Source organism: Amia ocellicauda, chromosome 3 (genome assembly GCF_036373705.1).
Source record: "Amia ocellicauda isolate fAmiCal2 chromosome 3, fAmiCal2.hap1, whole genome shotgun sequence".
Classification (NCBI taxonomy): Eukaryota; Metazoa; Chordata; class Actinopteri; order Amiiformes; family Amiidae; genus Amia; species Amia ocellicauda.
Window position 1 is genome coordinate 9,992,799 of NC_089852.1, and position 17,003 is coordinate 10,009,801.

At 36.0% G+C, this 17,003-nt stretch overlaps 1 protein-coding gene across 2 annotated transcripts in view; it reads left to right on the forward strand.

Moving 5' to 3' along the window:
• Positions 1-17,003, forward strand: part of srgap3 (SLIT-ROBO Rho GTPase activating protein 3) — an 81,050-nt gene that overhangs the window by 38,970 nt on the left and 25,077 nt on the right. For both annotated transcript variants that reach the window (XM_066698088.1, XM_066698089.1), the window contains exons 3-5: positions 2,460-2,622; positions 7,797-7,859; positions 14,360-14,545. In XM_066698088.1, the coding sequence (XP_066554185.1) occupies positions 2,460-2,622; positions 7,797-7,859; positions 14,360-14,545 (412 nt within the window). The remainder of the gene's footprint in view (positions 1-2,459; positions 2,623-7,796; positions 7,860-14,359; positions 14,546-17,003) is intronic.

A 17,003-nucleotide genomic window follows, 5' to 3' on the forward strand; every position in this document is an offset into this window, starting at 1 on the left:
GTTACCTTGAAGTAACAGCCTGTGACTGCAGATTTGTAGCCTTTTTAAGTGTATTCTGTAGCAAAAACTGGATTGTTACCCTTGTGTTACAATATGCAGGTCCAGTCTTTTAAAATACATAAATAAAGCTACTATTTAAAATAATAATAATAATAATAATAATAATAAATGATGAATTCTTTCATACAAAGAATAAGCCTTTACTTTGTTTCACATACATATACATCCACAGTTTTGTAGTTTATTTAATTTAGGCTTTTCTTGGGATAAGGCTAGAAACGTGATAGTATAGGGCAAATACTAGTAATTCCCAAATTAATAAATGGTAGATAAGATCCCTATATAAATGGGATCTCAATGGCTTGCCTTATTGTATAAATTATGCCTCAAAAACCAAAGACCATTGTTGAAATGTGAAGGCAAAAATATATTAACAATCTGAATATATACACTTGAGGAAGGTGCAGTGTCCTTCAAATTATAATGATCTTCCCTTTTAAAAATGTTCTTTGCCTGTATAGTAATATTTGATCAAAGTGGTACTGTAGCTGCTTCAAATAGTTGATCTTTGCTTTAGACAGTTTTTCATGAGCAAATAGGCTTAATATTTAATTTTAAATTAAGCATTGGAGTAACTCAAAGCCTTTCAGCACAGTAGAAGCTAGTACAGGAAAGAAAGCAGGTAATTATTTGCCAGTCTTAGGGACTTATCAATATTCTTTGATTAAGATGCCTAAATTCCTGCAGAATGTATGACCTCCTGAGCCATATGAAGCATCTTATTATTTACACTGTTATGAGTATACTTCAGGGCCAATGGTACAGCTGCAAATGTAGAAAACCCATTATTGTTCTACAGTATTTATTAAAATCCAATATTTAACCAGCAGGTTTACAGGGTGCAACGAGCCAGTGTAGGTGTAAAATTGAAATGATGCACTTTAATAGGAAAATCATGTTATTATATTGTAAATCATGCCCCCTAATAAGAGGTGAATTATTACCCCTAATCAGGTTTCAAAAGCAAAAGTCGCTTGCTCTGCAATTGTACCAAATCGCATCATGGGCAATTATGCAGAGAGAAAATACTGTGTACTGATTTAGGATATGGGATTTTGGCATGGGAGGCATTTATTATTCAATTAAAAATCTTTCGACTGAAATTATCAGTATTTTTGCTAACAATTGGTTTATTATTATTATTATTAGTAGTAATAATAATAGTAATAATGTATGCGAGATAAATGGTCTAATCTATAACATATGTCTGTGCTTTTGTGTTCAGTGATTAATAACTTAATCACTTGGTCCATTTCATTCTGTGATTGTAGATCTCTTGTTGGAAGTACAGTCAATACTCAACAGCACCCAGGTTGTCTGTTTATTTACGTAGCAGGGTCTTTCACGGTCTGCTTGAGTCAGAGCTTTTTATCTGTATGGCTTCCCACAGGAAACTTTCTAATACACTTCATTATTACCCAACCTCACACACAAACACAGAGAGTCAGTTCAGCAACTTCCTTCAGTTTCAGTTTATTCTTATGAACATATAGGCCACAGACATTATCACAGGAACACCAAAGATGTGAATAGCTGATCACCTCAAGCTATAATTACTGTGGGCCTTTTAAAGAGAATATACATGCTACTGTCTGTGAGTGTATTTATTCTTGTATTTTCTTTAGAGACTGGAACTGTAGATAATCTTAGATTAATTTAGGAGTCTGGGTCTGTTAGATATCAGGTAAAAATAAATAAATCAAGGTGCCATTTAATCTTAATATATTTGGTTGAAAATTTAGACTTTTTAGTCATTATGACACAACATTGGTACAGTTATATAATCAATGCCATCTCAAACATCACCATTACAATGGATATTGATAATGTATGTTTTACATTATTACTAAGTTTAATTAGTTGTTACCTTCCAAATGTGCCTCTTAGATGCTTTTGTGTAATTTGTTTCCATTGTCAGGTATAACCTAAATCAGGCTAAATAATGGAATGCTTGTGAAGAGGAAAACAAAAAAAAGGTCTTAAAGTTATATTGGATACCAGTATTTGCTTTGACATAAACGATGCCTAAGCCACGTAGGTCCAACACAATGCAAAATCCTTTATTTCAATGGGGCAAGTTATTTTACATCCTTCCTTGGATGCAAGTCATGGAAAGTAAAACCTATAAGACAGCTGGTCTTCCTCAAACAAATGGCTATTTTGGTCTCATGGGATTGCAAAAAAAAAAGTTGTTCTTTTTGAGAAAGGCCACAACCGTTTTCAGAATAGCTGCAGTCACAATTCTGAATGTAATTTATCATATACTTTTATGTGTTCACCCTTGAAAGCTTTGAAACATAACTGTACTATGTTTTTAAGAGTGATTTGGTAAATAATGGACACTATTCTAAATCTGTCAGGATCACTATTTGATGGCAGTGAACTTTGTTCTTTTGTAGGAAGGACCAGCACCTCTTGTCCCCTGTGAATTGCTGGTACCTGGTCCTTAATCAGACAAGAAGAGAAAGCCGGGATCATGCCACTCTCAATGACATCTACACAAACAATGTGATTGTTCGACTCTCCCAGATCAGCGAGGATGTCATCAGGCTGTTCAAAAAGGTGAGGGTCACACGTTTTATCCTTCCTACCTTCCATTCAGTTATTTTTTCCTAGTCAAGCAGTACAGACAGCTGTGCCCTGAGGTATAAGGAATGTATTTGAAATATCTATGCTTTACTTGAATTTAACCACAAATTAAATTAACTGAAGTCATTATTAATCTTCTTGAGAAATTTCACCTCTCAAAAAACAATATACACAGGGCTTCCCTACCATGCAGTCTGAAAGAAAACAAAGCCAGCACATTTCAAAGATTTCTGAGGTCTTACTAAAACATTCCTTGGTGTTTCCACCTGGCTGGGTTTCCTGTAGGTGATCCCTACTGCCACACTGTTTCTCTTTCCCTAGACTCTTCCTTACAATATAAAACAGCTACCTCCTACCTCTTGTGCCAGCAGCTTGCAATAGAAGAACAACAATCTCATTGCATGGTTTAGCAACTAACCAGCTCAGAGATAGGCCTCAGGTTTTAAAATAGGTTATTAGGTGTTACAAGATTCTTCAACTAGTAGGATGGGTCTTATTAAAGTTAACTGTGCCATTTGATGGTAAAAGCACATTGACATCAGGTGTCATTTTTGCATTTAATGACCATGTTTCAGAGCCATATTGTGAGTGCACGTAGTATGCATTGATCAAATACTTCCCTCTTCAAGCAAAATGGTAGATTCCCTTTCAATAGTGAGCCATTTCTTCTAAATGTACTCTTGATTTTTTGCGTAAGATTTCTATCTGCTTATTTTGCTGCCAGGGTAAACATAACTTTTGACTTCAATTACCTTTTGATCAACTTAAATTATATACACAAGGTAGGGCTGGCACAGTGGTTAGCACTGCTGCCTAACAGCTCCTGGGGCCCTGGTTATATTCTGGCCTTGGGTGTCTGTGAGGAGTTTGCTAAAGTTTCCTACAACTTCCCAAATAAATGTTTCATAGGTTGACTGGCCCTGTAGTTGTGTGAGAGTGGTTTGTGTGTCTTTCCCTGTGATGGACTATTCTATTATATATAATAAGTTATTGGTAGTGCTGTGACACTGCAGATTTAAAGTGAGAAGAGTGGGTTGCTATAGTGTACCTTGGCTCACAGCAAGTGTATCCACCATTAAAGAAAAAAAAAAATCCCCTCCCATTATCTTTCCTGTTATGCCGTTGTAGTGGGTCCCCCACAATGTAATGACAACAGTTTCAGTGAGGCATGCTGATCGCAGTCAGAAGCTGCCAAGAATTTTCCACAAAGAGATTTTCTCTTCATGCATTCTGTCAAATACTATTTCATATTTGGATAAATAGCCTGAATTGACATCCTTGTTATGGGTTTCAGACAGAGGGAGAGAGAGGAGTGGGGGGGAGAGCCTGCTGGGAGTGTTTTGCAGCATTTGTCCTCCAGCTGTATGTTCTCGGTCTCGGGAGAGCAGGAGTGAGCGGGAGAGAGCTTGAGTCAAGTGCAGGCGTCGGTGCCAAGGGGAATGTCTCCCACTGTATGGTGGAGAATGCTGATCAGCACTTCTGTTGGGCCCCTGCATATAAAACACGCCTCGTTTTCTGATTGGGTTCGATGGAGCAGAAAGTAAAGAAGTCTTTCAAGTATTGCCTTTTCAAAGTCTTTGTTTTATGGGCTTTTTGTTGTCGCAATTGTTGTCCAGCTAAATACCACTTTACCGGGCACAAATAGAAGCGGGGATGGAATTATTTAACTTGTGGATCAACTGTAACTTCATCAACAGGGTAGGGGAATGAATAGCAGATTTTGTTGTGTTGGTATGTATTTATTTTAGTTTAAATATGATGGTACTTATTGTTGTTGCTGTTTGTATTCCCAAGAACAGTAATGCATATTTACAGATATGTTTCTATATGTTTTTCTAAAACATTTTGGTTGGTACTGCTTTTTTAGGAGAGCCTCCTTTCCCATCAGTGTGTAAGCATTAAGAGTCTTTGTGCAATTTTCTTTTCACACCTCCAATATCAAATCTATGTCTTGCGTGGTGCCAGATTACTGATATTGGAGAGTGATTCTGAATTAACTTCGTTTTATTTCATTGTTATTTGCACCTGGATACTCTGTCTGACCTTCCACTGCTGGTTCTGCTTTTGAAGAATAATATAATGACATGACGACATTCAATTGTCAATATGCAATAGGCATCATGAGCATGTGAAGATTTTTCCGAGTAGGTTTTTTTTTTTTTTTTTTTTTTTTTTAGTTGGAGACTTGCCAAGAGGCTCCAATGTCTCTCTACCTGCATTATTACAGAATATATATATAATATAATATAATATAATGTCTCATGAGGTTTAAGTCCTTGATTTAGGAGTTTACTTATTTACTTATCTACCCTATGGTACCCTCTGTAAATTATCTGATCCATTTTGGTGGTGTGGTGTGCAACTCCTCAGGGTACAAAATCGGAGAATTAGCCTAGACCCGAGAGCAGTGTTGGACTTTTCGATGCCAAGATCCCGTTATAAGGTGTTTGGCAAGTTGGTAACAATGTATTGATGATGTACTTTAACTTCTCAAGTCTCAGTGCCAATTTATCACTGCTTTATTTTCACTTGGATAATGAATGTCTGAATCAGCTTTATACCATGGATGGCTATCATTATTTTATGGCTAATTTCTTTTATGCCATGGCAGTCAGGGTCCTTGAGATTTTTTATGCTTTTCCCTTCCATGTGTTTAATGATCCCCTTTATGTAGATGATCAAATGCCGTTTCTCCTATTTTATATCTTTTTAAATCAGTCAGTGGTCCTTACATTTTAAAAGGTTAAATTAAACACATTAGTTAAGGCAAGTCAAAATACATTTTACCAAGCTTTGACCGATTCTTTAAGAAAACTGTTTCATGAAAGTTGACCAGTTATTTAAAATAACAGTTTTATTAGCACAAGACTGTAACTATTGCAGCACTGTCAGCTGTCAAAATTGCAGCTGCATCAAAGTTAAAACTAAATACACTACCAGTCAAAAGTTTTAGAACACCCCCATTTTTCCAGTTTTTATTGAAATTTAAGCAGTTCAAGTCCAGAGAAATAACCTGAAATGGTACAAAGGTAAGTGGTAAACTTCCAGAGGTAAGAAAAAAAAAGGTTACTACACCCTCTTAAGCATTATTTGGCAGTGTTACACGCAGCTCCTGTGCATAGAAGTTACACTGTATTCCTACAATGCGCACATCGTTTGAAAGCTTATTCTCTTGGCGACCAGCACGTTTCATTCTCAAACACATCTGATTTACAGTTTATATATATAATAAATATATTATATATATAATCATGTAGGCCTAGGCTATATGTTGTGTATGTCCAGCTGGATTTGTGCTTTTCTGTTTTACCATAAATTTAAATTAATCCAGTTACAATTCCAAACCTTTTTTGAATTTGAAAATGTACAGTGTTTATATTATATATAGCAGTATTGTGAGCTTGTTCACAACTATCGTGTACCAGAAAACAAGCCAAGATGTGTTTGGGCAATTGCAAATGTTCATAATTACAAGAATATACCTTTATACCATTACCATTAAGTATTTTCTAATGTACAGTACTGTATATATAATTATATATTAGTAAAAGCTTTGTATTTATTTGATTTTAAATGGAATACTAGAGTAATTGAAGGACTTTACACATTATTTTGTGGTAGGCCAAAGCATGGCAGAAGAGGTTTGTTATAATGAAAATAAGTGTTTGACTTTGACATTAAATTAAGCAGGTAACAGAAATGTAGGACCTGAAACCTGAAACAATTGAGCTTTATAAGGACACCACATATTTTCCAAGGGACACATTTGATTAATGACAATAACATGTCCTGCATGTAGAAATAGCTCTGAACTACAGTGAGTTTTTTGCTGTGAAATTGATTTTTTATGTCTTAAAACCCAATTATTTTAAAATGATCCAAAAGATAGTGCAGTTTCTTCAGGTATTTAGTAATCGAGTCCACCCTTTGACCAATTCAATATATTGATCCTCCAATAACAGTTAACCGTATGCACCCTCAGGTATGAAATACCTTTTTGAAACGTTGAGGTATGGCTGTGAAATCTTGACAGCTCTTCTTGTAGTTAATTGACCCTCCATTCCTGAGATGCTTGTATTGGGTTAGCATGAAGAGAAAACATCATGTGTTTTAGAAAAACAAAAACATGTTGTGTTAACTCTGCAACCACTAAATGCTATTGACTATTAAAAAAAATACATGAACTTTTCACATTGATAAAAAAAGAAAACCTTTATTATAGGTTAACTGAATTAGCCATTCCTACACATAAAGAGAAAACTGTCTGAAGCAATGTTTTATACTGTCCAGGATGGCCTTCTTTCCTTTTAATTTTCCTGGGCTGAAATATTAGTATGGTGTTCCTTATGAACGTTCATATTTCAGACTCACAGGCCTGTGCAGACTTTACTTCATGCATTTTTAATATTGCATAGTTCTATAAATAGTTCTGCTGCTCTGTTAATTTCAGGGATAATCTTAAAGATCAGATTTATCCACAGTGATGCTCCTTGTTCAAATAACACGTATATGAATTTTTAATCTATTTTTTATATAACCACTAATTAGCTGCTCACAATTTTAGATTTATGATTACATCCATTTGTAACCTCTCTCTGTGAAATTTATTCTAGTATGTGAGAAATATATGAATGCTTCATTATAATTTTATTTTCTCTGTTCATCGTATGATCTGCAGAATCAGAAATATGTTGTATGTGTTGGCTTTTAAAATCCCTTTAAATCAGTTAATGAAAATAGCAGCAAGATTTTTCATATGAATATAAAACAGTGACTTTTGCATTGTAGATGGTATGGCATTACCATAGTTCCTTGCTTTGTAATGGGCTTGTCTGCTCCTCAAAACTATATATATTTTTTAACAGGGTTTGATCCCTTTTGTGGCCCTTCATTCTGAGATATTGTGACACCTGGTGGATATAGATTTAAAGCCTTTCTCAACTGTGCACCTTAGGCCACTGTGATGTAACTCCCTGTTGATGTAATTGTTGAAGACATTGCAGTAGAATGCACCTCAGCTCCTATAGTTGGCTATATACTGAATGCCAGTTTTACTTAAATCCTATTTCGCACATGTAAACACTTGATTTGAATTCAAGTTTCTCAATAAATACCTCTATCTTTCCCCTTTTTATTCTGTTTTGCAGAGCAAAGATATTGGACTACAGATGCACGAGGAGCTGTTAAAAGTCACAAATGAACTCTACACTGTGAGTATTTATCGTTACCATCATCAGATACCGAATGCATATTTCAGCACTATAGTGCTTTATAGATAAAACGGATTACAGTTATTTTTGAATGTACTCTTTTTTATTTATTCTGCTTAAGGCATGCTAATTCATCTTGTCTGTGCTAACCCATAAATAATTTGAGGCTTCACAAAAATAATCTTAGTCCTTTGAAAGTATTCACATCCTTCATTTGGAACAATGATATTTGAGGGGTCTTTCAGTTTAAGACATACAGTTCTGGAAAAAAATTGAGACCACTGCAAACTTTTCTTAAATCAGCATCTCTACATGTATGGCAGCCATTCCATTTTATTCATATTTTTATTTGGAATTTGGGAGAAATGTTGTCAGTAGTACAAACACATACCTATAAATAGTAAAACCAGAGAAACTGATAATTTTGCAGTGGTCTCTTCATTTTTTCCAGTGCTGTAATTATTGTTCATTAGAAAACCTGCATATAAATTATATCTTAAATAAGTTGAACACTTATTCAGCAGATAGAAAACTGTTACATTTCCATCTTAGTTAAAGCTAGGGTATGCAATCCTGAGAGGCCAGCAGTCAGCAGCTTGTTTTGAAAGCATTAGAGCCGCCCTCGCTTCAAGACGTCTCCAAAGCCACGCCCCCTCCATCGCACATGCGCACACACACACACAGAGTCTCAGCGCCAGGAGAGACGTGTTGGTGGAATCGATCGCAGCGGGTTCAGATGACCGCATGTCTCATTCACAGGTTAGACTTTGCAATAATAACCAACGTAAACATCTTATTTACGGTTATTATGTTTTTAAAAATAGTAGCTGTGGCTCGCCTTCCATTCTCGCGCTCGCTCTGCACAGCGTCAAGGTTCCCGCGCTGATGACGTGTGATTGTCTGCGCGAACAAGTTGCGCGGCGGTATGCAAATATAGATTGACAGACAGGAAGGACATCCTATCATTACATTCGGACCGAATGCAATGATTGGTCGATCCTTTTTTAGTCCTGTCCCTTCCACAGTATATATATATATATATATATATAGATAGATAGATAGATAGATATATTTAGAACACTTAAATTATTGATTGCTATCAGGATGTGAAGAGACTTTCAACCAGTATAACAAAAAATGTTTCTGGAAAAGATTTCATACCCTACCTTTAAGACAATAGGAAACTTTTGATTGACACTGTAGATTTCTGCTCCAGTTCAATCAATTTTTCAGTCCCATTTCATTAGGCCCAGGAGTACTGCCTAACGCTAGCGAAAGATAACTTATTCATTGAATGTCATGAACACAAGCAGACTTCTCTATCTTACTGCATAAGGGGTCGTCCTTGGACAGTGCATGTGTGTGTTGGTATAGATGTATTATCCATATAGTCAACCACCAGTTAATCTGTCAATATTACATACGTGTTAGACACATCTGATTCACAAGCTCAGATTTTTAATTATTCAATAATTGGCACAGTAAAGACCGTGTTATTCATTCCAGGGTCAGCTCAATTAGAAAGCAATGCTCAGAGGACAGGATAGGGAACAGTCTCAGTTTCCTTTTCAAAGACATCCTAGATTTCTTGTGCAATATCTTTCTCTGTAGCTGCCAAAATTAAACAAGTTAATATTTAATGTTTGTGAGTAGAATCCCATGAACCTCTCACTATGCTCTTTCCTGGCTGAATATCATGTACATTAAACCAGTAAATGAAAGTCTGTGAATATTGCTGATATCAGATTAAAATGTCCAAAGGGCACATTTATCTGGTAGATGAAAGTCTTTAATGTGGTTATTGTTTGTTTAATGTAGTTACCCAATACCCCAGCAGTGGAAATTAAATTTACTTAAAGGTTAAAGAATCGATTGGCCAATGTGTAGTTGCATATGAAAGATGAAATGTCAAATTAAGAAGATGAAAAAAACAGAGACATTGTTACTTTATGATCTGTGATCTGCTTCAAAATTAAGACTGAACTCATTTGAAAATGGGCATGGATTAAATTCTTTTCAGTTTCTTTTAATTTCAATTCACAAAATGTTACGAATTGCTCAACTAATCCCTGCTAAACATGGTCCTGTGGCTGAGTCTTTGAAAAAGTAGATGGTGTATGCAACACTGAAAAAAGCTGGGGTCTAAAGGTATGAAAGCAGCAAAATGGCGTTCATGAGCACCCATTTCAATGTTAATCAATCTTTTCATCAAAAATGGGTTGGGCTCTTGACAAATAGTAGTTTGAATTAAACGTGCGTTGAAATTCTAAAAGAAAAAAACTTGGTAATATAGAACAATAAAGAGGCCGCTTAGGGAGGTACATTTCCTTTTGCCTCGTTGTTCGTTAGATGAGTTTCCTGGTCTTTATTGAAGGTGATTTTTTTTTTTTTCATTTTAGCAGTAAGCATGGCAAGTTGCTAGGAAACGTTTTCCTTCAGAATGAATTAGGTGGAGAATAAAGGATTAACTCTGCAGTAGCTTATATTGCCATGGTGCCATGTTTAGTTTAAAATGAAGACTACCACTGAACCACTGGTCAAAAACTGATAATATTGTAGTGTGAGTATATTTTCATGTGAGACCTGTTAAATGTGCATATTGAGTTTTATGGAAAATCTGCTGCAGATTATTTGCAAATGATCTTGCATATCGCTGTGTCGGATTATTTTTATTTATTTTTTTCATCCTGGAATATCGTCAACATTTTCTATAACACCCCCCCCCCACCTCTTCCGGCATACCTGCTTTTTTATGAGCTGCAAGACTGACTTGTTCCTTAGAGACTTGTTTCTGTAGTGCCTTAACTGCATCAGTGGATTGCTGCCGTGCTACATGCTGATTCACTGTGGGAGTGTATTTCTATATGTTTATCTGTTAATTAGTTAGTGGGAAACTGTTGCTTTAGAGTAGGGAAGTAGATTAAAAGGTTGATGTTTGAAGCCGATGGTGGCAGGGCTGGGGTGCAAAAAGGAAACTGAGGTATTATGGGAGATAATGTGAGACTGACAGCATATATTTGCAATCTTCGAGATGGATAATATGATATTATGATTATTATTATTATATATTTCTTGGCAGATGCCCTTATCCAGGGTGACTTATAGTTTCTACACAAGAAGTACAAAAGTGCAGTAATAATAATAATATTGCCAATGTACACTCACCTAAAGGATTATTAGGAACACCTGTTCAATTTCTCATTAATGCAATTATCTAACCAACCAATCACATGGCAGTTGCTGGTCAAGACAATCCCCTGAACTCCAAACTGAATGTCTGAATGGGAAAGAAAGGTGATTTAAGCAATTTTGAGCGTGGCATGGTTGTTGGTGCCAGACGGGCCGGTCTGAGTATTTCACAATCTGCTCAGTTACTGGGATTTTCACGCACAACCATTTCTAGGGTTTACAAAGAATGGTGTGAAAAGGGAAAAACATCCAGTATGCGGCAGTCCTGTGGGCGAAAATGCCTTGTTGATGCTAGAGGTCAGAGGAGAATGGGCCGACTGATTCAAGCTGATAGATGAGCAACATTGACTGAAATAACCACTTGTTACAACCGAGGTATGCAGCAAAGCATTTGTGAAGCCACAACACGTACAACCTTGAGGCGGATGGGCTACAACAGCAGAAGACCCCACCGGGTACCACTCATCTCCACTACAAATAGGAAAAAGAGGCTACAATTTGCACAAGCTCACCAAAATTGGACAGTTGAAGACTGGAAAAATGTTGCCTGGTCTGATGAGTCTCGATTTGTGTTGAGACATTCAGATGGTAGAGTCAGAATTTGGCGTAAACAGAATGAGAACATGGATCCATCATGCCTTGTTACCACTGTGCAGGCTGGTGGAGGTGGTGTAATGGTGTGGGGGATGTTTTCTTGGCACACTTTAGGCCCCTTAGTGCCAATTGGGCATCGTTTAAATGCCACGGCCTACCTGAGCATTGTTTCTGACCATGTCCATCCCTTTATGACCACCATGTACCCATCCTCTGATGGCTACTTCCAGCAGGATAATGCACCATGTCACAAAGGTCGAATCATTTCAAATTGGTTTCTTGAACATGACAATGAGTTCACTGTACTAAACTGGCCCCCACAGTCACCAGATCTCAACCCAATAGAGCATCTTTGGGATGTGGTGGAACGGGAGCTTCGTGCCCTGGATGTGCATCCCACAAATCTCCATCAACTGCAAGATGCTATCCTATCAATATGGGCCAACATTTCTAAAGAATGCTTTCAGCACCTTGTTGAATCAATGCCACGTAGAATTAAGGCAGTTCTGAAGGCGAAAGGGGGTCAAACACAGTATTAGTATGGTGTTCCTAATAATCCTTTAGGTGAGTGTAAATCCCAGTAGAACATCAGCACAAATGAACTGGGACTGATAATCAGATACTAAACTGACCCCTTCAAGCATTTATAATATTGTGAAGTATATAATTGACTAAATACACACTGATTTGTATTTCATTATTTGTTGAAATTCTCTCTGAATTGAAAGGGAAGTCAAGTAAATGGCTTATTCTGCATTTGATCATCAAACAAACACATGCTCAGTAACAAAATGTGAAATATTAAGTTACCTAGTGCATTATGTTGTTGAATGGCAGTTTGGTTCCTGCATACTTGCTGCCTCTGTATGTGTCTGACTTTCACAGGCGATTCTGAAATGTGTGTCTTCCTGTTTGTGGTAGATGAGCATTATTAAGGTGTGAAATTCAATTGCAAGAATGTTAAGTATTTTCAATGCTTTACATCCTGCTGCTCTGCTGTCTTACTTAAGTTTAACTCTTTGGCAGTATAACTTTATGAACATAAAATTGTTAAAATATTATTTTGTGCACCTAGAATAATACCAAGATAGTCCTTATGTACAAGATGTGAAAATGTAGTTCATTTTGTTTTATTATTTTTGTTTGTTTTACTATTAAATATAATAATAGTAGTGTGCCCGTTTAGGCTATTAGCTTTGGCAGGATTAGCCCAGACGCATATGCCCGAAAGAAACCCTCAGGCTCAATGTATTCAATCCATTTCTGCATCAGAGTAACATCTGACTCTCATCTGGTTCCTCCATGTGAGGCATGATACAGTTTACCAATTAACCATAAATCCCTTTGTACAACCCCTGATTCACCAGGGAAGGTAGTGTTGGGAGGGCATTTGAAAGAGCTTGTTTTATTAAACTGGATGAAGGGGAGTAGGCCTACATGTCTAATCCATATGTATGTTTTGTTTTGTTATCAAATAATTGATTCTGCTGATTAAAAAAATCAAACACCGGTTATAATTATATCAAAAGAGTGGTTTAGCCCCTTCATAGTACACTTTTATTTTTATTTTCTTCAGTATGTAGTATTATAAAGCAAAAATTAAACTCAAACTCTATGGCGCGATTCTGCAAACATAGACCGTTATACGTCCATTTGGAAATGTATGTTTACACCATTAATCTGTAATTCCAAAATGTAAACAGGTTAAATCTAGGACAGGGTGTTAGTTATCAACCTTGGCCAAATCACAAAATGCCATATGACCATAGAACTGGGATTTAAAAAAAACATGTTTTTTTTCCCTTCATTGCTCAGTTTAGCCAAAACTAAGATTCCAGTGAATCTGAAAACATTCTGCATCTCTATACCTTATAGACTAATGCATTTTGGGTGTCATATATAAATTATGTTTTGCGGGTGTTGAAAATAAGAGGAAATTATGCATACAGCTTTGTTTGTTGTTGATCATGGGCTATGATCCAGACTGTGTGTAGAAAGGACCCTTATACATCCATGCAAATGCAGCTGCTTTATGTCTTCCCATTTGTGTGAGGGAGAGGTTGAACCCCAGAGAGGTCAGAGCCTTTATTTCAATGAGAGAAAGGCCGTCCTCCTGTTCCAGGCTACTGTCCAGACAGGCTTAGGAGATAGGTCTGCTGTCTCTGCATACTGAACACTCATGCATATTAATGTGCTGGTCCATTATTGTGACCATGATGAGAATATTGATGTACACTTAGTGCAATTTTAAACACTGGGGATAATAGTTTGAGTTAAAGTGCAATCAAAAGCATTAATTATATTAACAAGCAGATCAAAACATGCTGCAGCAGGTTTCATGTGATATGTATTGTGTAGTGTGGAATTTGTTGATAAAAGAATGTGACTTTTTTTTTCTATTTCCATTATGTTTAAACAAACATGACTGTTTCTTTTTGTATACAGTTGGTTAAGTAAGCAGCTAGGGAAAAACTAAATTAGCATGTTTGTAATGTTATAAAATGAAATGAGTTTTAAAATTAAGACAAAATAAGGCAAATGTTGCACTGGATACAAAATGCAATGCAAATTGTTGTGAGAAGTGTTAGAGAACCCCATATATAAGACTGTGTAAGAGACTAATCCAATTAAAACGTATGCCGTTTATTATTTAATTTTCTATCCTTTGCTCTCCTAAAGAAATGTAGACAAATAATAAATATTTGATCTCATCACAGGTGATGAAAACATACCACATGTACCATACAGAGAGCATAAGTGCCGAAAGCAAGCTGAAGGAGGCAGAAAAGCAGGAGGAGAAGCAGTTCAGCAAGTCAGGAGACATCAACGTCAACCTCCTGCGACACGAAGACAGACCACAACGACGTAGCTCTGTCAAAAAGATCGAGAAGATGAAGGAAAAGGTAAGGCATTTCCTACACCACCTTCATCATCAGAGGTGGTTCTGATTCCTACTGAAGACAGATGATCTTTATTAAATTCAAGCGTTCATTTATTTTTTAAAGGATTAAACACATTGTTTTATGTAAGTGATGTTGCATGCAGGCAAATTTCTGAGTCATTATCTCAACCATCTCAACCTGAGCCTAAGTGTATTTTTCTTCTCACTTTGTAACTTCAGAAAATAGAACCTTACAAGACACTATAATAAACTAGTGAGCAACATGAACTTGCACAATTGTGCTTTATGGAAGCACACCGCAGCCAACGCAAGTAACGCATGTTTGCTAAATGAAATATTATAATTAAAGTCCTTAGATGGTATACTGCATAGTGCCTCTGTGACCAAAGAAATTTGGATGGGTCTTTTTCTGCACTGCTAACAATACCTTACATAGTCTCTCTCCGTGGTTGGTCACTGAAATGAATGAATGACAACATGTTGAGATGCCTCATGCAGTAAATGCAGCCACCCTGCTGTGACCACTGTGGTGTAATGGTCCTTGTGATGCTTCAAGGGCCCATTCAGTAAAGTTTGATGGCTGCAATAAAACATTACATGGTGCTCAAGAAAGAAATATTTCACGATTGGAGTTGTTTTTTTTTTTTGTTTTTGTTTTTTTTAAACAATTCAGTAATGCTGATAAAAAATTTAAAACAACAACACAAAACTTAACAATCCCTAAGTGCTACTTGTTTTTTTTCCAATAATTTTAAATTGAAATCTGAAACTTTATCTCTCCTTTTTTAAAGATGATCCTTGTGAATATTGTTGATATAGCCTGTACATAAACCCTGCTATTGAACATCAATATGATTAGTTAGTATGTCAATAGTGTTCCCACTTACCTGGGTTTTAACTTTGTCAAATGCAAATACAGAGCACCCTAGAATAAAACCACCATGGGAAAGTATTTATAGATTCACTGTAACAATGCATATTCTGTATTTCACTTCAGCACTGTAAGACCTGATTGTGTGAGCTACAGGATGTATTAGCATAAACGACAAACTCTGAATGTGAACTGACACTAAATGTGTTTGAGTGAACTGTACTGCCGTTAGTTTAATTGGAATTTATTTATTTATTTATTTATTTGTTAGCAGGCGCCCTTATTCAGGGTGACTTACAAAATATAAGAGCAATACAAAGTGCATATAGAACCTTTTAAAGAGTTTATTCATAAATATAATCTTAAAGTGTAAGTTATTTTTATAGTAGTCAAAATATGACTGGTTGGAAAAAGTATATATTTTTTCTTTATATATATTTCAGTCTTTTACTGGAGAAAATTGATCCATATTTCAATATATGCCTTTATATGCCTGGGTATACATTAGTGTTTTTGCACATTACAGATATCTGCTAAAACTCTGATATGTTAACTTGTGGTGTAAATCTCTAAGTATTATTATTATTACTTCCCACACCCATAAAAGGGTAGTTACAGAGATGTCTCTATTGCTGTCCTATTGTGCAGTTACTCATTTAATATTCAGTCATTATTATTCACTTTTGCCAGTATAAAACCTAAATTGAAAACCTATAATATTTTTATGTTTTTTTTGTTTTGAGGGTCAGTTGCGGTGATTATCTTTTAATGTTCTGCTAAGTGTGTTTTGTCAATAGTAAAATAGTGATCGATTAATGTAAATTATTTATGATGTTGGTGTGGGCAAGAGCAGCTGACTCTGCTTTCAGTGCATATTGTTTTTAATAAGAAATGAAATATTTTCCAGCTGAGCCTAAGCAGCAGATGGGGCATATTTTATTTATCTGAGACAAGATGCAGTGATATACCCTTGAACTTTAACGTACCGGTTTGATAGATTCTGAAATGAATTTGGCATTTTACTTCAATTCAAAAGCAGATGTAGGAAATTACTCTACACTAGTCCTACTCTAGACATAATATATATAATGTATGTTATTTTTAATGTTAAGCAAGGCTAAGATGCCCACATTCTCTCTGAAGGGAATTAATCAATATCTGGTAATGCCATACGCGAGATCCTAAGAATGGTTACAAACGAGAGGAGGCCATTCAGTTCATCTTGCTTGTTTGGTTGCTTGTAACAATGAAGTGAATTTAATATATGTATATATACTATGCTTTACAGACTAATACCACTTACATCATTTGATGTATCACATTTCTAATCTTCCTTCTGAGCCAGTATTTTTTTAAGCACTGCTGTATAATGGGCTTTTATAATAATTCTACATTTCAAAATTACATAGGGTCAGATTTGTTCAAACTACACATCTCTGCTAAGGCACAGTGGTGCCTTGTGAGATCATTTGAAAGCACTCTGGCACTTGCCTACATACATGAGCCACTTAGCTGTCATTATCCTGGGATTATCCCCAAAAGTAGATGTCCTACGCATTTTACATGATTCCTCTGTGCTGTAAATGCC